Source organism: Rutilus rutilus (assembly GCF_951802725.1).
Source record: "Rutilus rutilus genome assembly, chromosome: 7".
Lineage (NCBI taxonomy): Eukaryota > Metazoa > Chordata > Actinopteri > Cypriniformes > Leuciscidae > Rutilus > Rutilus rutilus.
In genome coordinates, this window is record NC_140221.1 from 32,258,747 (window position 1) to 32,278,854 (window position 20,108).

At 36.8% G+C, this 20,108-nt stretch overlaps 4 protein-coding genes across 4 annotated transcripts in view; all 4 read right to left on the bottom strand.

Annotated features, from left to right (window-relative positions):
• The window catches only part of dnah10 (dynein axonemal heavy chain 10), a gene marked incomplete at its 5' end in the record, with an annotated part of 42,380 nt that extends 36,499 nt beyond the window's left edge, over nucleotides 1–5,881 (bottom strand). Inside the window, 11 exons of the mRNA XM_084414249.1 lie at nucleotides 2,318–2,494; nucleotides 2,619–2,789; nucleotides 2,880–3,074; nucleotides 3,179–3,377; nucleotides 3,579–3,769; nucleotides 4,040–4,270; nucleotides 4,388–4,545; nucleotides 4,860–5,055; nucleotides 5,144–5,259; nucleotides 5,338–5,443; nucleotides 5,714–5,881. Of these exons, the coding sequence (XP_084270375.1) occupies nucleotides 2,318–2,494; nucleotides 2,619–2,789; nucleotides 2,880–3,074; nucleotides 3,179–3,377; nucleotides 3,579–3,769; nucleotides 4,040–4,270; nucleotides 4,388–4,545; nucleotides 4,860–5,055; nucleotides 5,144–5,259; nucleotides 5,338–5,443; nucleotides 5,714–5,881 (1,908 nt within the window). The remainder of the gene's footprint in view (nucleotides 1–2,317; nucleotides 2,495–2,618; nucleotides 2,790–2,879; nucleotides 3,075–3,178; nucleotides 3,378–3,578; nucleotides 3,770–4,039; nucleotides 4,271–4,387; nucleotides 4,546–4,859; nucleotides 5,056–5,143; nucleotides 5,260–5,337; nucleotides 5,444–5,713) is intronic.
• tacr1a (tachykinin receptor 1a) overlaps nucleotides 1–20,108 on the bottom strand; it is a gene marked incomplete at its 3' end in the record, with an annotated part of 305,040 nt that overhangs the window by 145,600 nt on the left and 139,332 nt on the right. The gene's annotated exons all lie outside the window — the stretch shown is intronic.
• On the bottom strand, nucleotides 7,291–10,890 carry vamp5 (vesicle-associated membrane protein 5). Its single transcript, XM_084415305.1, has 3 exons — nucleotides 10,662–10,890; nucleotides 8,655–8,798; nucleotides 7,291–8,010 (listed from the first exon to the last, which is right to left on the bottom strand). Exons 1-3 carry the CDS (start codon nucleotides 10,665–10,667, stop codon nucleotides 7,819–7,821), a joined length of 342 nt encoding a protein of 113 aa, XP_084271431.1. The 5' UTR covers nucleotides 10,668–10,890; the 3' UTR covers nucleotides 7,291–7,818.
• Nucleotides 12,513–19,595, bottom strand: vamp8 (vesicle-associated membrane protein 8 (endobrevin)). Its single transcript, XM_084412935.1, has 3 exons — nucleotides 19,417–19,595; nucleotides 15,572–15,736; nucleotides 12,513–14,128 (listed from the first exon to the last, which is right to left on the bottom strand). The coding sequence occupies exons 1-3, from the start codon at nucleotides 19,441–19,443 to the stop codon at nucleotides 13,949–13,951; spliced, it is 372 nt and encodes a 123-aa protein (XP_084269061.1). The 5' UTR covers nucleotides 19,444–19,595; the 3' UTR covers nucleotides 12,513–13,948.

Sequence of the window (20,108 nt, forward strand, 5' to 3'; positions counted from 1 at the left end):
TTCACGGGCATCATTTGTAGTTGCCTATTCACAAACTGTTTGCTCAAGCATAGCGTTTTCTCAGAGTTCACTTTGTGCTTTCTACCATGCACAAATAAAAATGTCATTGAACTTTTGCTGTGTAATTGTAACAATGAGCATTCAAACACACCAAACCAACAATTACTAAAAACACACAAAAACTGATTTTGCACGGGCATTTTGCACTAGTTTTATTTAACACACCATCTTAAAAATTATAAACATTAGTGGGACACTCAAAAAACAATATAATGACATCCATCTGAATGTACAGTACAAATCCTCATTATTGTACACACAGCACCCCATATTGACAGAAAAACACAGAATTGTTGACATTTTTGCACATTTATTAAAAAAGAAAAACTGAAATATCACATGGTCCTAAGTATTCAGACCCTTTGCTGTGACACTCATATATTTAACTCAGGTGCTGTCCATTTCTTCTGATCATCCTTGAGATGGTTCTACACCTTCATTTGAGTCCAGCTGTGTTTGATCTATATAAGACCTGTCTATATAAGACCTTACAGCTCACAGTGCATGTCAGAGCAAATGAGAATCATGAGGTCAAAGGAACTGCCTGAAGAGCTCAGAGACAGAATTGTGGCAAGGCACAGATCTGGCCAAGGTTACAAAAAAAATTCTGCTGCACTTAAGGTTCCTAAGAGCACAGTGGCCTCCATAATCCTTAAATGGAAGACGTTTGGGACGACCAGAACCCTTCCTAGAGCTGGCCATCCGGCCAAACTGAGCTATCGGGGGAGAAGAGTGGTGGTGGTGTGGTGCAATGGATAAGACACATGCCTTTGGTGTGAGAGACCCGGGTTCGAATCCACTGTGAGACACCAATGTGTCCCTGAGCAAGACACTTAACCCCTAGTTGCTCCAGAGGCGTGCGACCTCTGACATATATAGCAATTGTAAGTCGCTTTGGATAAAAGCGTCAGCTAAATGAATAAATGTAAATGTAAATGTCATCATGTTTATTAAATCTAAATGTAAGAGCCTTGGTGAGAGAGGTAAAGAAGAACCCAAAGATCACTGTGGCTGAGCTCCAGAGATGCAGTCGGGAGATGGGAGAAAGTTGTAGTAAGTCAACCATCACTGCAGCCATCCACCAGTCGGAGCTTTATGGCAGAGTGGCCCGACGGAAGCCTCTCCTCAGTGCAAGACACATGAAAGCACACCTGAAGGACTCCAAGATGGTGATAAATAAGATTCTCTGGTCTGATGAGACCAAGATAGAACTTTTTGGCCTTAATTCTAAGCGGTATGTGTGGAGAAAACCAGGCACTGCTCATTACCTGTCCAATACAGTCTCAACAGTGAAGCATGGTGGTGGCAGCATCATGCTGTGGGGGTGTTTTTCAGCTGCAGGGACAGGACGACTGGTTGCAATCGAGGGAAAGATGAATATCCCAAGTACAGGGATATCCTGGACGAAAACCTTCTCCAGAGTGCTCTGGACCTCAGACTGGGCCGAAGGTTCACCTTCCAACAAGACAATGACCCTAAGCACACAGCTAAAATAACGAAGGAGTGGCTCAGTTCACAACAACTCCGTAACTGTTCTTGAATGGCCCAGCCAGAGCCCTGACTTAAACCCAATTGAGCATCTCTGGAGAGACCTGAAAATGGCTGTCCACCAACGTTTACCATCCAACCTGACAGAACTGGAGAGGATCTGCAAGGAGGAATGGCAGAGGATACCCAAATCTAGGTGTGAAAAACTTGTTGCATCTTTCCCAAAAAGACTCATGGCTGTATTAGATCAAAAGGGTGCTTCTACTAAATACTGAGCAAAGAGTCTGAATACTTAGGACCATGTGATATTTCAGTTTTTCTTTTTTAATAAATATGCAAAAATGTCAACAATTCTGTGTTTTTCTGTCAATGTGGGGTGCTGTGTGTACAATAATGGGGAAAAAAAATGAACATTTTAGCAAATGGCTGCAATATAACAAAGAGTGAAAAATTTAAGGGGGTCTTCCGTACCCACTGTATATTGATGTATGGGTGCTGAAATATCATTACTTAATGTATTATTTATATAGATGCATTTGTATATAATTATGATTAATTTTTATAATGTATTATTCATTAATATAGATTACTCTTTGTAATTATCCCTTTTGATTGTCAACACCAGTCCCAATCCCAATCCCAATCCCAATCCCACTGAGATTGTATATCCCCTTTTTTATATTAATGTTGAATGCCTACAAGGTTTGACACTCAGCTCATCATACCAGTAACAAAAACGTTTACTTAGTGACAATGTGGGAAGACTTACTACTTTGCCCTCTTCGCTGCACATCAGCTCACGTGCCTCCTTGAAGCGTTTAATGGGGTACCTAATGCGGTCTTGCAGGAAACGCTCCCAAACAATGGCTCCTGCCACAGGAGGATGATTCTTATTCAGAGGTGGATTATCCTTTAGTTTCATAAATATGCCATTTAGAAGGTCCATCTAGGCAACAACAACACCAAAGAAGACACTTAAAAACAGCAAGAAATGCAATCTTTGTATCACCACGACAACATTTAAAAATCCAACATGTTCTAGGTTTTTTAGTAAGCAGGTCATGAGGCACCTCTTTGCAGTACTGAGCAAGAATATCATTAAACTTCTTCATCAACTGATTGTTGATGGCATCTCTAGAGCGAATGTGCTTGAATTTCAGCAGCAGGTCAAAGGCTGCAGATGAAGAACGCAGCGTCTTGAAGGAGTGATCAATGAAACTGATAGCTTCTCTTTCAATGGCCTTAATAAAAAGAGAGCATTTAATACACCAAAAATATCAAAAGAGGAAAACAAATGAACACTGACAATATAGTTGCAGCCAGATTTTTACCTGGACGTCAGTTTTAAATTTTTGTATGGTCGTTTTCCAACTGCTCATTTTGCGGATGTCAAAGGGGTCAAAGGTAAGTTCCTCAACGGGTTCGGCGAGGCAGTTTACACGGTGTAAAACATCATCTATTCGCTTTGGATCACCCGTCACTGCTTTTAACTCCGGTCCAAAGATAATGTAGAACTCGTCCAGAGTCTATCAGTGAAAATTAATTTGTGAGAAGGTTACTGTCTGTGAGGAAAAACTTCTTCATGTACAATTGAAAGTAAATTAAATATGCTTAATCTAATTTGGCAAACCTGCAAAATGTTATACAAGTCCTGACAGACTGAAGCCATATAGTCTGTCTTTTCAAACAGCTTTTTGCGATTGAATTCCCAGCGGGGATCACGGTCTGATTTCTCAATCAGTGCACGGACCTCAAAATAACTGGCCTTCCACTGTTCCAAGACTTGCTTTCCATCCTGAGCTTTGGCTTTGGCCACCGCTCTCTTGTCTCTGCATTATATCAATTAATGTGGGAATTACAATCATTATAAATTAACATTGTGTGTTTTAAGTTTAATATATGGAACTTCTAAATTGATTAAACATTTAATAAAAAGTATAAGCCTTATTTAATTTTTTTCCACATCAAACTACATTTTTATCTTTTTGTGCTGGCTTGTGGTTTGACTTTTACAGATTTAGCTTACTCACTTAAATAGAACACGGACATTTATGACTCTCGCAACCCGTTCCGATAGTTCCCAGGCAATGCGTTCCATCAAAGATTCCAAACGCTCATCTGTGTTGTAATGCCTGGATAATATCCAGATCAAACGCAGCCCGCTCATCAGTTGAGGAATAGTGTCCAAGACCACTTTGAAATCCAGTCCTGTGACAAGGTTCTGTAAATAATAAAACATTGATGAGAAACTATATATTTTTGAGCCATGCTGCTCTGCTGGTGGGGGACTCACCCCTATGGCGTTCCAAAAGAGAGAGAAATACAACATACAGGTTTGGAACGATATAGAGTTTACTAAATAATGATTTTGTTATTGGGATGCTTTGTTGTACTTGTAGTAGTTGAAAACGGAAAACACTGATTCCCAAAACTGAATTTTTGAGACACTCACGCTATGTGGGGCAGCAACATAGAAATGGTTACTTCTCACCCTGAATTGTCTCTCCATTGTGGTGAGGAATTGTACATTACTGGCAGACTCCTCATGGTATTTTCTAAGCTCAGATGTCGTCTTTTCCAGCTCCTGCATTATGAATGAGTCGGCATGGGTCATCACATCCAGAATCTTCTTCACTACTGGCAGGTTCAGCTGCTCACTCAAACTACTCAAGACAGCCAAACGTTCACGCCAGAACTCAATCTCGGCCAAAGGACCAGGTCCCTTCAGTAGTGAAAAAACAGTCAGCCAGTTAATCCTTTAAATAATCTGTTTAGGTTAGAGTAGAAAACTTAACAAGAAGAATTCCATCTTGATTAATTCATTTGAAATTTTACAAACCTGTGGTTGCTTTGTTTTCTGCTCTTCGATGACAATTGTGATTTGTGTGTGCCAATTCATCACACACTGCTCAAGTTTATCCACCATCCCTGGATTAGACATGAGCGTCTCCACTTCTCCCTCCAAATCAAGATCTGGAATGTGAAATTTAAACTCACCTATAACAAAGAGATCAAAATGTTAAGCAATGTTTTCAACATTGATAATAATAAGAAATGTTTCTTGAGCACCAAATCAACATATTAGAATGGTTTCTGAAGGAAAACACTGAAGACTGGAGTAATGGCTGCTGAAAATTCAGCTTTGCCATCACATGAATAAATTACATATTATATAATATAATAATATTATTTTTCATTGTAATCATATTTCACAATTTTACTGTTTTTACTGATTTTTGATGAAGTAGCCTAAATTAAGCTTTGGTGAGCATAAAGATACTTCTTTCAAAAAAATTGAAAAACTAACATACCTTCAAACTGCAGTAAGATTTGGTCTATGACCTGCAAGAATTTATGTGTGCTGTGGAGAAGATCATCTCGGACCTCAAAAGCTCCACGGGATTCCGCAGGCTGCTGTTTTTCTTGAGAGTCTTGAGAGCCAGCAACACCATAATAGCCACCATCAGTGATGCTGAGTTGGTTCACTGAGAGAAGAGGAACATACACCTGCAAGGAAAGAGCTCAGTGTAGACAGATCCATGGTATAATTAAAGATAATTCATTTTTAATGGGAGTAAGAGGTTTAGTCACACACATGGTTGAGAAGCCCTCTAAGCATCATCAAGGGGTTGTCATTTATTATGCCAAACTCAATAAGTTTGGGCATCAAATGATTAGCCTCATGCATGTCCACAGGTTCAATGATGGTTTCTGGATAGGATAAAACACCAGACATATTAGTTAAATGTGCAAATTTTGGGAGGCACATTTTGAGGGTACTCCCCCTACCTTTAGTGTTCCTCAGGAAGTAGACGGAATTGTATTTCTCAAACCTCTCCGGGATATTGTTCACGTCCACATGAAGCTCTACATGATACACAATCTGAACCTCAGTCTTGTGATGGGGGAAAAAATGTCAAAGCATCATAAAACAAAAACAATAATAATAAATAATAATATCAATTATATATATATATATATATATATATATATATATATATATATATATGTCAAATAAGATCTCATACACATCTTGATTAATAATAAACATATTTAGTCATTTAATCATTTGATAAAATAAATAAAACATATTAGGCTAAACGTATTTGCAAAGGTCTCTTTCCTGTCCTAAAACAGAATATATATATAATAAATTGAGAATTACATTAGGAGGTGGTTTATCCACATTTGTTGCCTCTGACAGGCCCTCAACTGCAAGATCCGGACTCTGAGAGACTGAGTCTTCTGGGTTTGAGGACTCTTCAGTCATGTGTGAGCAATGTAAAAAAAGACAAGAACAACTTGTAACTTTGATGAAGTTCTTTCTGATCATATTAATGAGGACTGAGGAAGCAGACTCACTGTCGGCAGGGGGTTTCTCTCTATCTGTGGGTTGTGTCCCTTCAGACGAAACAGATGGACTTCTCTCTAAGTCATTCTCCGTACTTTCTACCGGATCTTGGTGTGTATTGACTGGAAAATTAAGTATTATTAAACACGCAAATGAATTGATACCATTTTTTTTTTTTTTTGATAACAGACATTTCCTTAAGACTTCTTATCAGCTTAGTGAACAAAATGATTAGCCTACTGATTTTTAAACTTCACATTTCAAGCATTGCACGCGCTTGGAGAAAGTCGTTAGTAAACAGATAAGTTAGGCCTAACGTTAGTTGCGTTGAAATATAAACGTAACGTTACCAACAGGAATTTCCACTTCAACCTCTTCTTCGCGTATATTCTTGAAGAAAAAAAGCGTTGATGGCGCATCTTCCTCTGTGACTATGTTTAAAAAGCTTATGATTTTCTGCTCTTCCTCTCCATCGCCGCGACTGAGTAATTCCTCAAAACAGCCTGAATCAGGCAAATCAAACAGCACACACAGTGCGTTTTTAATCCACTCCACTCGAGGGTCATAATGAGCCATTCTTGTAGTTGTTTGGGTGAGTATAACTATGTAATAAAGTTTGTGATTTGCATGAGAAAACTGTTAAGACTGTAATTTTCGCACCCGAAAATGCGCTCTGGTTTTAGTTGACGTTGCTATAACAACGAGCGTCAAGCGGGCACTGCTGGTATTGTTGCCAGTGCCAGATCACAATTTAGCGCGCTACAAATTAGATTAGTTCACACAAAAATTTTCATAATTTACTCACCCTTAGGTAATTTCAAACCTGTATGAATTTATTTCTTCTGCTGATCACAAAAGAAGATATTTGGAACTGGAAACCTGGAAGAGTGTCGGACGGTAATGGTCGGTAACTATCCCTTTAAGTAGATTTCACACGTAGCTGTGTATGTATGTTCCTTTGTGAACGTTTTCATGTTTCTCATAATTCATATTTAGGCCAAACATTTTACTATAATTGTGCACATTTAATAATGAAAAAGTTGGTCGTGTAACCCTGTCACTTTTACATGTGTATTGCTTTTGATACCTTGATACGTCCAATCTGCTCATTTTACGTCAGTGCTTCAACCTTAAAATTTCCAGCAGGTGGCGTTTTACCTTCTCGTTTTACGAGCTTCACATTTTTGTTACACTGGACATGGTTAAAATGGTTAAAATCATTTTAATTTCAATTTCCGATTTTGACTGCATGATGACACACGACACCTGTCAAATGTGAACTCACTCAAGTCATTATAAAAGCTCTACGAGCATTATAAAAGAAAACAAATATAATACAGAAATAAATATGACACATTGAGGAAATAAAAAAAAAAGACAGATATGGTATATTTACATAAGAACATTTATTTATTTATTTATTTACACATTTTGTATGTTTCCACAATCAAACATATCCGATTAAACTCAACAGCTTGTTTGTAGAGACTCCAAGACTTGAATTGGGTCAGATAAGAATAAGACAGATAAGAAGACAAAGTCTAAACAATCTAACATGCTTTCCATGCTACACTTTAACCCTCTTTTGGCTCTGATTCATCCAATTTGTGGTTAAAATATGGCTCGTCCAACAAGAATCCATGTAAACGGTTAGAATTAATGCAGCATACTCTATGTGTGTTACCATTGAAAAATGAAAGTGAAAGCAGAAAAGATGGTGACACCATGGTACCATTTTTGTATCACCCACCACATTTATTTGTAGCATATTCTGGATAGTAAATTACATCAAAGATAACTTCACTCTAATTTAGGCTACTTTAACAAAAGTACTAGAAACAAGATTTCCCAGGTGATATTCTGAGGCATTTTAAACACAACTTCACTCATCTTCTTGTCAGCTGGCCATCTTCTAGCCATCATGGTGCTTCTGTTGATCGTGTGGCTGGGGGGGTGTTTTGACTGTCCTCGCTGCTTAAACTCACTGCCACAGCCACAATTATGCCAAGAACCACTGTAGCTACAACTGCAGCTATTATCACTTTGTACTTCATATTCTCCCAGCGCTTCTTCTGTTTCACTTTAGTCGCGGTCTTTGAGAATCCTTTGCTCTGAAAAAAATTAAATAAAAATAATACAACTATGTAATATTACCAAAAACATATACCTTAAAAAATTAGAACTGACTTCAACATTTTGAAAACAATAAAGGACTGTTACAGAGACTCTTCATATGAAAAACAAGGAAAGGAAAAATATGTCTTTGTAATGGGCACAAACTGGGTTTTTTTTTGTTATAATTAACTTTAATTATAATCTTTGTTTGAACCAGTAACACCAGCATCACATTGTGCTCATTCCACATTCTTGCATGAAACCGAAGTCAACTTGTTGCCTTACCACATGGCACATCCTGCATAAACAGCCTGCCATACTATTACACAAGTTTTTGTTCATTTCGTAACAAAAGGAAATAGCTTTCTAAAATTAACATGGTAAACTAAAGTCAGGATGCAAATTGTACACTCTTTTTTCCGTACACCCCACCTAGACACTATTAATAGACTCCAATATGACATGCCTTTGCTTTCCCTATAAACACTTGAAATTCCGGAAACCCAGTTTATGGTCCTCAGTGAGCCATAAAACATGTTCATGGGACCATAGAATGAGTAAATAAGTAGGCATGTGCATGAATGAAATGATAGTTTACGTTGTTATTATTTAATAAATATCACACAAACTAAGGGTCCACCTGTTCCAGCAGTTGTTCCGCTCTGTTGTCCAGCTCCCCGAGTTTAACTGTTCGCTCTTCGGACTTGTTTAGGTTATCCAGCATGATAAGTTTAACTTCCTCCACATTCTCCTGGGCCTGACGGAGGCGGCTTTGCCCATTCTCCTGGGGACAGATGAAATGGTTTATTAGGAAAGGCAAACATCCTCTACAAATCATACGTTAGCATCCGTACATCTAGAGGTACTAGATGATATTGAATGTCCCACTAGATATTTAACACAAGAGAAATGCAATCAATGAACTATTAAAGGTAAAAAAGTGGCAATGAAGGCTTTCTGGACGCCTCCCATCAGAGTGGCCTAAGAGTTCTGTTTACTCCAAGCACTGGGAAAGGAATTCTGGAACAGTGCCTCTGCTTTCTCACAGTTTAACAAGGAACAGCACAGGGGGGAGACAGACAAACTGTGCATTTCTCGAAGTCAAAACTCACAATGAGGCCTTTGTGAAAACAACATGGCTGAGTGCTATGAAATAGGGCATTTATAGATTGTGACCTTCCTGACATTAACAGTCTCTACAGCATCAGACATATCATTTGTATATCAGCTGATTCAGACTGTTGATTCCTCTCTTTGTGCTCAGAAGGATGCAAGTAACTTGAGGTCAAGGTTTAGCTGATGAGTGGCCCATCATAGACGGGAAACTGTCAAGCAAAGATCAATGAAATGATTCATTTTACAGGAAACACCACTTATTTTTCATGCCATCTCACAAAAGAACCATGGACAATGGAACAGTGATTCTCAAACGGTGTGTCACGGTCCACAAGTGGGTCGCAGGGGAACTTTTAAAAGGGTCCGGGAGGAGAAACCCACCTAGTTTGTTACATATTGTTATAACAATAAAACAATGAATAAACTTAAATGTTTGATTTTAATAACATTTGTTTAAATGTTATCATATAGTTGAAATAAATAAACAAATCAGCAAAAAAATGTGTGTATGAATAAATAAATAAAATTAATCTAAATAATACGGGTGCTAAAGAAAAACAGTGATAGACTTACGGATGGATGTAAACAACCTCAGAAAATAAGATTTTAGTAAAAAATCACCATAATATGGGCCACACACACACAGACGGATAGATAGATAGATAGATAGATAGATAGATAGATAGATAGATAGATAGATAGATAGATAGATAGATAGATAGGTAGATCGATAGATAGATAGATAGATCTACACCTTTGAAATGAACAGTTATGAATAATCAGTTTATCATCACTCATGAACAGAAGACTACAGGATACACATATCTTTTTACATCCTTTCTTTGCCTTTTTCCTTCCTCTTTCATTGTGACTGTTATAATGAATATGGAATTTCCTTGAGACAAGGCAAAAATCCCCTTTTGTTTTCAAATAAACACTTGTGATGTTGTCATTTCAAGCCACCTGAGATGAACCAACAATAAGGGTTAAAGACCTTCTGGATGACATTCAAATGACACGTAACATGAAAAAACAAAACAAGTTAGGCCTATGTTTCAAATTCAAACAGCTCATAAAGAACTAAATTAAACTGTAAACCACAACCCGATGTAAAAAGTTGTGGTATCACTGTGTATCATAGGCTACCTCAAATAAAGCGCATTGAGAGCTGCTACATTGCTGCGCATTGAGAGCTGATACCTGTCAAAAAAATCGCAAAGTCATCAAAATTAAAGTTCATTTATAACATCACTTGCACAATTTACAGTGGCATACACATAATGAACCAAACTAAACGTGTTTGGACCACCATTAAACTAAAAGGAACCGTTTGCGACCGTTTACATCGAGTTATCTGTAAGTTATTTATTAAACAAAGCTGCTGTTTGTTTATAAGTTGTGTATAACAATTTGCTTTTAAAAGTTCTTGAGCCTTCACATTGCCATGCTTTTACTTTAATATCTAATATAATGTATTAAATCAAATGACAGCGTAAGTACGAAAACGAAACAAAAAGACAGAACCACTTACTGTCATTGTTTTATTCTGTCGCTTTACCACACCAGAAACTGTCACCGAATATACTGCATCTGAAAGAGACACCAGCAGCTGAAGAGAAAAAACAATACAAGCTCGATATCTATAAAAAGTAATGCCGGTGTTATAGCAACTCTTCCAATCCAAGGATTTAAAGTTCTGCCTTGCTGCTGCAAAGAACGCCTCGCCTGTCTTTATCTACTGGGCGGGTATATCACACTGCGCAGCCGCATAGCAGTATGTCAACACCCATCTCCCGAGTCCAGGCTTGTTAGTTGCTACACTGCCTGCCAGTAACTTGTGAGATGTTCCAAATGTGCCCTAATTGAATAAATGCACGCCAGTACTTGTATTGTAATGTATTCACAAAAGCAAGCTGCCACAAAAAGACGGTGTCCGATTCGAAAACATCATCAATCGATTCTTTTTAAAGAATCAGTTAAACCGATTCACAAATCAATCATAACAGAAAACTTGTCGCAGGAAATCTGATTCCTGAGGGAAAAGTGAGCTGCAGCTGGTGTAAGAAAAACAAAATAAAATCACAGCTGGGGTTAAAAAAAAAATGTACTTGCTCTTTTTAACCATTTTTTAATGTAGAGTTAGAGTGTATAGAATACAATCCATTATATACCTCTGGCTATGCCCATCACTTACATATAGGGTAGAGTGGGGGAAAACGCCCCCTGGGGTAAAATGCCCCCCACCTGTTTTTCCCAAAATAACCACTAAAAGTAGTCAAGATACATTTTTACTGTTGCTATGCACTACGTTGATAACGGGGATATACAAATCTCTACGGAGAAGCTGACACCAGCGACACATTTGAAGAGAAGAGGATTACATGGTAAATGCTATAATTTTCAGATATTAGTAAATAAGTGTTTAAGAGAATATTGTTCTGCAGGATATCGCAGTGATGTATGATAGATGAATAGTGAAGTCTGTAGTTTGAGATCATATATTATTTATAAGGAATATAATTATATTTTAAAAATTAAACATTTTTTTAAAAAACTCATAGCTTGTGGGGTAAAACGCCCCCTACGCTGAGGGGTAAAACGCCCCCCCCCCCCGGGGGCATAGTTTCTCGATCATAATTACTATAATAAAATATTTCTGTCTATCAAATCCTTTGTTTTACACTTAATGCAGTATAACTAGGTGGTAAAATCTAAATATTTGAACAAAACATGAAAAAATTACCTCAAGTGAGCATTAACTAGCTAGCTTGCTAGCAAAGTTAGCTCACTGATGGAAGGTAGTTAAATTTGGCTATTTTGGACCTTGCTGAAATAAATATTAATATATATACATGTTGATATATTACTTGCCTTTTACCTTTAGAGATTAAAAACTATTGTCTGTTAATTTTGCTGTTGATCTATGAAGCAAACTGGTTGGTAAGAAAGGGGGCATTTTACCCCACCTTGGGGGGCGTTTTACCCCACCGCTGGGGCAAAACGCCCCCTTTGTACAAAAATATTTTCAGTGAAAATACTAATTAATTATGAAGGCTGAGGAATTTTAATATTTGGTGAATAACTCCTGCCATAGTCACTCAAAACCGGGATGGCAATTCTAGTCACATTTATGTTTTGTTTCACTGTAATGTCACATTTTCCTTAAGGGGGGCGTTTTCCCCCACTCTACCCTACATCACATCAAGTACATCACTTAGTCCTTGGCAATTGCAATATCTAAAACTTGCATTTTGTCCCTCTCTAGAGATGTACTACTGCATGCCAGATGGTGGATATGGGAAATTAAACACAAACCTAACAGTATTTGATAATTGTGTGCCATTAGTCTATGTACATTTCAAATGAGAGGATTAAAAACATGTCATATTCATCATTAGTTTTATTGAGATCATATTTATTTACAAAAAAATTGCATTTCCAGGCTGTTTACACTAATAAGATTCATATCCAAGGCACTTGATTGAGGTTTTAAAATGATCATTTGTAGATGACAAAAACTTAAATCGATTGAACGTTTTGATTACAAATTTTAAGTTTAAACATATGTGTTCGATTAAAAGGTTTGGGGGAGAATAATACATACAGCATGATGTTAATGGAAGCTACAAGAGATACAGCATAAGGCTTTACAAACATTCAAGTCATTCTGACTACATACAGATAAACAGACATACAGTGCATTGACCTCTCCAAAGCAAAAGTGCATAAAGCTACTCAGCAGATTATAAGACCAACTATTGCAAACTGAAAATGACACCACAGAGTCTAAAATATTCCTCCTTGCTCGGTTTTCTACACAGTAAAAAGTTACGCTTTAGCTTAAGCTCCCACACGCGATAACAAATTATGATTACAGTACTGACTGCATGTGGTACAGTGCAAGTGTTACACTGCATATCAAATTCAATACAGTGATTTATGACGAGGATAGAACAAATTTGTGCTTTCTATTGTCAATCTAAATGGCCTTGTTCAGGTGCTCTTGTTTCATAAAAATATTTCATTCAATCTATAAGAAGAAAACCTGTATCTCTGTTTTGAAGCTTGGGGAACTGCAAATTTCAGTAAACATAAAAGCCAGGGAAAAAAATCCAAACATTTTACAATATGATTACTTAATGAAAAGGTGTGTTTTGGATAATGCAACAGTTTTAAGAACACATTCTGGTTTGACCTTTTACAAATGACATACATACTTGTGGAGACGACAAAAGCACAGGGTACAAAATAGAGACACTTGGAGATCTAAAAGTATTCCATAATTACACAATATATTATGTAATTTAATCTAACAGTCTTAAATATACATCATAGCTCAATAGAGAGAACTTTCACCCATTACCTTTTCTGATTCAATGCCAGTATATGATTATTTCAAGCATACCTTCAGTATGAACAATATTGCAGTAATTGAAGTAATTAATTACAGTTGTGGCATTTTATCAGGCTTAAGAGAATCACAGAGGCAACCGAAGTGGCCATTAGGATGAAGTTTTAGGAGGTGAGAAGTATGTAAGAAAATAGACAGCATTATTTCTATAGACTACTTAAAATCCTTCATTTCAATGTTTCAAAGCTGTCATAATGGAAGCTCCTTGTAATAAGTGATACCATGAGATATGAAGGTATATGAGGGTAAATGAGCAAAATGTGCAAAGAACGAGTATGTGTGTGTGCGTGTTATTATGTGTGAATTCTTGAAATTTTGACTGTTGGTATGTGGACATGGTTGCATATTTATGTACGTGTGTGTGTGTGTGTGTGTGTGTGTGTGTGTGTTTGTAACTGACAGAAATCCTAGGGTGGTGACGTGGGAGGTTTGGGTGCAGGTGTACCGGTTGGAATCACACCAGTGGCAAGGAATATGATAATCAGCACAATGACGAGGACTATCACAACAATAAGCACAATCAGCTTTACGTTCTTCCACCAGTAAGCGCGAGCAACCTTCTGAGAGGTGTGCTTGAAGTTCTGGGCCTGAAAAGCAGAAAACAAAGACCAGTACAATGTCAACAAGTGTGGGACTAAAGCCGCATACAGTAGCCTAATAGTTTGTTATGTTAGATTGATTTCTGAAGGATCATGTGACACTGAAGACTGAAGTAAAGGCTGCTGAAATTTCAGCTTTGCCATCACAGAATTAAAGGGACTCTGTGTAGGAATTTCTCCCATCTAGTGGTGAAATTGTATTTTGCATTCAAACGAATAATGCTCTCAAGCGCCTCACTTTTTCAAATGCGCGTTGCATCTACGGTAGCCGTTATGTACTAAAAAGCTATGACAGGATGTCTTATAATAGCACTTCGAGTTTTTCTTCGGGTGAACAGGTTTGTTATTTAAAACAAACTGAAACAACGAAAAAATTTATGAATGTATTCATACAGTATGAATTACTGACTGTGAAAAACATTAACTAAGGTAATTAGTAGTAATGCCGCCTTTACTCGTTATATTTTTTGAAGTACGTGCATTGTTAGATATCATCATCATCAGAGCCTTCTCTAACGTTACTTTACTCAATAGCTGCTATTCATCAAAGAGCCTGTTTAACTTTTAACTATAAATGTTCTACTGTCTATATAATAAAGTACACAACCAAGCAATGAAAAAAAGCTTGTAATTAAGACCGTAACATTGACTTGCCTGTCGAGAAGAAAGCAGGCAACTTCAGGGTCTCTTTTGAAAGCTTTCTCCTGCATTAGCTATCCCGACATTAACCCTTGTTTTTTGTAATCTCCGGTCACGTTTCCTTTTTAACGGTCTATTTTGGACTTTTTCGACGACGAGGATTCATTCTGTGACTCAGCATATGTATGAATGAACAGTATATAAATAACCGTGCAGTGCATCCTTTTAAACTTGCCGGGGCAGTGACAAGCGCCTCTCTCTGCTCTGCTCCTCCGCTTCTGCTGGCTTCAGTCACGTGACGCTGGCTCTGAACGAAACGCGTTGGCCTAATACTTTTTGTCCCTCTCTGCTATTATAGTTTTTCAAGATGGCGGAACTACATGGAAGCCTCCGTGGACCTACCAGTCCCATGTATATAAAGATAATAAATTCTTCGTTTACGAGGATTAGTCTGATCATTGGCATAGGTATTTGTACACCATTGAGGTCATATTTATTAATAAAAATATTGATTTTAGATAATAAAATACCTAAAAAGCTACACATAGTCCCTTTAAATAACATTTTAAAATATATTCAAATAGAAAACGGTTATTTTAAATTGTAATATTGTTTCACAATATTACTGTATTTTCTAAATGCAGCCTTGGTGAGCGTAAAGGACTTCTTTGAAAAACATTAGAAAATCTTTCTGAACCCATACAGTTGAATGAATGGTTGTGTGCATAGTAAAAACAGTGTGCCAGGCTTAGAGCTGTAATATGTGATAAGAAACAAAGTTTTTAGACTCACCCCAGCTTGCAGGTCTTCAGATTTGCCCATCAGATCATCCAGTCTTTCTCCACGGGCCAGGATCCGATCGACATTCTGGGTCATTATGTCCTTGACCCCGTCCACTTGAGACTGTAGAGATTTAACTGGATCCACCTCCTGTGAAGACTCTCCTTCTCTCGGCTCCTGCACTCAGAAGAATTAAAAACCAAAACATGATCAAAATGGCACAAGCACACAGTTATGCAAAATAAAGAGAAAAGAGACCAAAAGAGAAATGGAAGGCAGCAGAAATCTATACGAGATCGAAACTCATCATGATAAAGCAGTTTGAAAAGAGACTGGAACGTTTGTAAAAAGTACTGTTGCACAACCGCCAGCATATGGAAGTCAAATAATGCCAAATGTTTTTGAAACAAAAAAGCCTGTTGAATTGCAAAACTTGAAAAAAATATGCATTGCATTAACCATGCTTGCATTTTAATGCATTGTTTTTTTAGGGCTTGCATTTTTATGGGCTGAAATTCAACATGGTTGAATATTTAAGCTGTGAATATTTCAAAAAACATTTCAAACATATTTTCATTATTAAAAATTCAATAATCCATATTCACCTTTCATATTTCACTTCCGAAATATTCAAACTGTTTAAAAATATTTCGGCAATTTTCGACCCATTTTATTTCGCTTTGCAAATTAGCTTCCACAAATTCAGTGATTCAAATTCGACAGTAAATTCATTGACATCCAGGAACTGCAGGAAAAGCAGTAGATTGCCGAGCATACTCTCCATCTGCTGTTAGTCGATCTCACCAGCAGGAGGCGGAAAAGTGTGTGTTGTTGACGAAGACCAGAGCAACAGTTAGAACAATCCATTCATTCATAAAACTAATTTACAGCAATGTAAGTGTATTTGTGATTATTATGACGTCTGTTTATGTTCAATTTAGTGTCTTCACGATGACTTTTCCTGTGTAGCCTACATGCATCTTTCTCTACCGTGAACGAGATTATAATGTTATTACCCCGATGCGGATCCAGATCCAATGTTACATTTGAGGTTGAGTATGCTCGGTAATCTACTGCTTTTCCTGCAGTTCCTGGATGTCAACGTAGACTTTTCTGTCGAATTTGAACCAATGAATTTGCGAAGCGAAATAAAATGGACCGAAAATTGCCTGTTGAATATTATAGGTTGTATTGTATTTTTTAAACGGTTTGAATATTTTGGAAGTGAAATACGAAAGGTTAATATGGATTATTGAATTTTTAATGAAAATGTGTTTGAAATGTTTTGAATTTAAATATTCACAGCTTAAATATTCAACCATGCTTAATTTCAGCCCATAAAATGCAAGCCCTAAAAATACAATGCATTAAAATGCAAGCAGGGTTATTAATGCAATGCTCCTTTTTTTTTTCAAGTAGCCTAGTGCAATTCAACAGGCTTTTTTGTTTCAAAAACATTTGCCATTATTTTTCTTCCATACCAGAATTATATCTGGCCCATAAATATAAATTATAGCATGTAAGGTTTATAATTCTGCAGAAAAAATCTTATTAGCAAAAACTAAAATACTCAAATAAAATAGGCCTAGCCTACATCCGCAAGCATCCGTTATCGTGGTTCAAGCTGTTAAGTGCCTGCTAAAAAAATATATTATGTATTATTTAGCAAGCCTGTAAGCACCTAAATCAGAGTGGATTACAGAACTTTACAAAACTAAGTTTTTTTTTCAGATAGCATAATTTACCATAAAAATCTAGTGTCTTTAATGTTTATAACTGTTGTAGTGCCACCTGTCGTCCAATCAAAGAGTTATGTGTTGCATGTTGTTACCAAGTTTTTTTTAAGGTATGAGGATTCTGTTTAGGAATTATATGATATTTTTTGGGCACATTTCATCACCCATATTTTTAATGACCCAGTTATAGCCATTTAAATACTATGTTTTAGATAATTATTGATCTAGACTACAGTAAGTTTGTTGAGGATGATCAAAAAACCTACAGCCAGCTCATACATATTTTTTTTTTAGATGTAGATGTAATGAATGATTTAATTGACACAGCAGTGGTTATTCAGTATGAGGATATCTAACATATGAATAATCATATCAGCCCACCACTGGAAGAATATATGAATGTGTGAAACATTGCATAATATGTAATCATTTAAACATGCAAAATGTGTGATAATGTCAAAACCCTACATTTAGCCTACAATAGGAGTTCAGTGCTTCACACTTGAACCCCTAATAAAACATAATAGTGTCTTTATGACTTATGTACGCGTCTTGAATATATGGAGACAGCTGGAATTCATGATTTAAGCAATTAAAAACATACAGTAATTGCTACAATACAGTACTGTCTATCTCTAGCCTATATTTAAAAAAAAAACAACGTAATAATAAAAATAACTAGGCCTATAAGACATAATTTATTTCATACCATGATCAGACAGCTATTATAAAAAACTGCCTTTAGATGCTAATGATTAGGGGTGACACCTTAAGTGTGATACTGACAAAAACAATATAAAAAGATAGCTTTACCACATTCACACATCAAAACACCAACTGTCAAATGCAGTGCAAGAGCCTTATAGCCGTCTTTTGCACTTTTCTCTGTGTCATTTGGGCATGTTTAGTCATGCTAAACACCTTTAAGCCCTCTTGCACTACTGATACTTCATAAACAAAAGGTGTTACCAGGAAACCAAAAGCAAAGCTGCGTCACTACCTGTCCAACCCTTTCCATTCAAGTCAATGGGAGTTGGTGTCACAAGGCCTGCAGAATGGCAGAAAGCTATTAGGTGACATCATTGTGGAGAAATGGTTCCATGCGATATCTATAACTATGTGATATGGCAACAACATAATAAAAAGTTAAAATGTATGCACCTGGTTATTATATGATTTACCAGAGTGCATTTGTTTTGAAAGTCTTTAGATAAGCTTTCTAAACTGCTTTACCATTAAGACTGGAACAAATGTCCATCATTATAAGAACGACTGTCTTAAACTCGATCTTTCTTACTATTTGTACAAAACCAAGGCAAAACATATTCTTGCTTCCTTGAAGTCCGTCTAATACCAGTCTCCAAATGTTTTCAAGAACAAGCCAACTTATCATTGAATACAAGTCAAGTTCAGTAATCCAGAATACTGTCAACGAACCACAGTGCCACATATACAAATAGGATGTCGAAATTATATGCGATATAATATTGAAATTGTTAAACAAAACGAAACAAATGGTTGACAGTCGATCAACTTGATTTGAAGCAAACTAGCATGAGGATTTCACACTTCTGGTTCACTTCAACAGTCAACAGGGCACGTGTGAAGTGATCAGCACATTTGCTAACTGTAGTTTAAACATATCTAAACCAAGTAACCATGCAAAAAGTGTTGAGTTCAGCTGTCGGTTTTGTAAACCGGTTATGCTTCGCAGCTCAAGGTAAATTCAATCCATCTATGTAAACAAATCTGTACAACAAAGTTGCAATACAAATTGGATAAAGCTTAAGCATCAAAGTGTTATTTAAACAGCACATTTGTTTTAGTAATCCAAGCAAATTGTCGACGTTAACTGACAACAGGAACGTAGAAACTAACGACGTATAACTTGAAAAACGAGCTTCGCCCTGTTTTGAGTACATTACGTCAACTAACATCAACCGGTAAAAAATTAAACAAACAAAAAAAAAATCAACTTGTTCTAGAGGAAACTTTTGCAGCACTAAAAAAAAATATTTACACGGATAACGATAGTAACTAAGTTCACACAGTTAAGTTAGTCAGTCTACTTTTGAAGTCAACATCAAGCACCTGCTGACTATCGTTCAGGTCACAACTTACCGTACTATTTGGATCACCCAGCCCCATGATTTCAATTTTATGTTTTTATTTACTCCACGAAAAAAACAATTACAATATCCTTTGGAGTTCAAATGTTGGTAACTGTTTCTTCGAATGACCAACAGATGAACACCGTGTCAACACTTCCTGGTCTCTAATTCATTCTCTTCCTCCAGCCGCGATGATTTGGCTTTGGCCCACCTCTGTAGCGCCACTCGCCATAGCATCCTCCAGAGGGCGCTGCTGGGTTCATGACGCATGTAAACACCTGTAAGGTGAGACTATTATCAAGCCATCAACATTTCAGGTATGAGAAGATTGTTCTGGTAAGACCAGACAGGCTTGTGACTTTTTCTAAAATTACTGATACGTTATTAAACTCAGTGTACTTTATGTAATAAATGTTTAGTAGTTTTTTAACATGCTTAACATTATTAGGGCAAAACAATTAGACTCCTAGGCACGAAACAGTAAACTCTTTTCTTCCACCAAGGCAACAATTGGGTCCACCTAAATGCTTCTGGCATTACATGTATTCATGCAAAACATACTAGACACAAAACAATATATACAAACAGATAATAAAGAATTACCCAACAATACTTTAATAACTTTTATTTTTCAAAATCAGATGTAAAATATACATCTAAAAGAAACCTCATAGTTATAAAATGAATTTCACAATTTAAATA

Coding starts and splice junctions, on each gene's coding strand:
- vamp5 (XM_084415305.1), bottom strand. Junction 8,011..8,654: donor CGGAACAACTGCTGGAACAG/GTGGACCCTTAG, acceptor AATTTTTTTCAG/AGCAAAGGATTCTCAAAGAC.
- vamp8 (XM_084412935.1), bottom strand. CDS start 19,443: ATGGGGCTGGGTGATCCAAATAGTACG. Junction 15,737..19,416: donor TGGGTGATCCAAATAGTACG/GTAAGTTGTGAC, acceptor TTCTGAGTGCAG/GAGCCGAGAGAAGGAGAGTC. Junction 14,129..15,571: donor CTGAAGACCTGCAAGCTGGG/GTGAGTCTAAAA, acceptor TCTGCTTTTCAG/GCCCAGAACTTCAAGCACAC.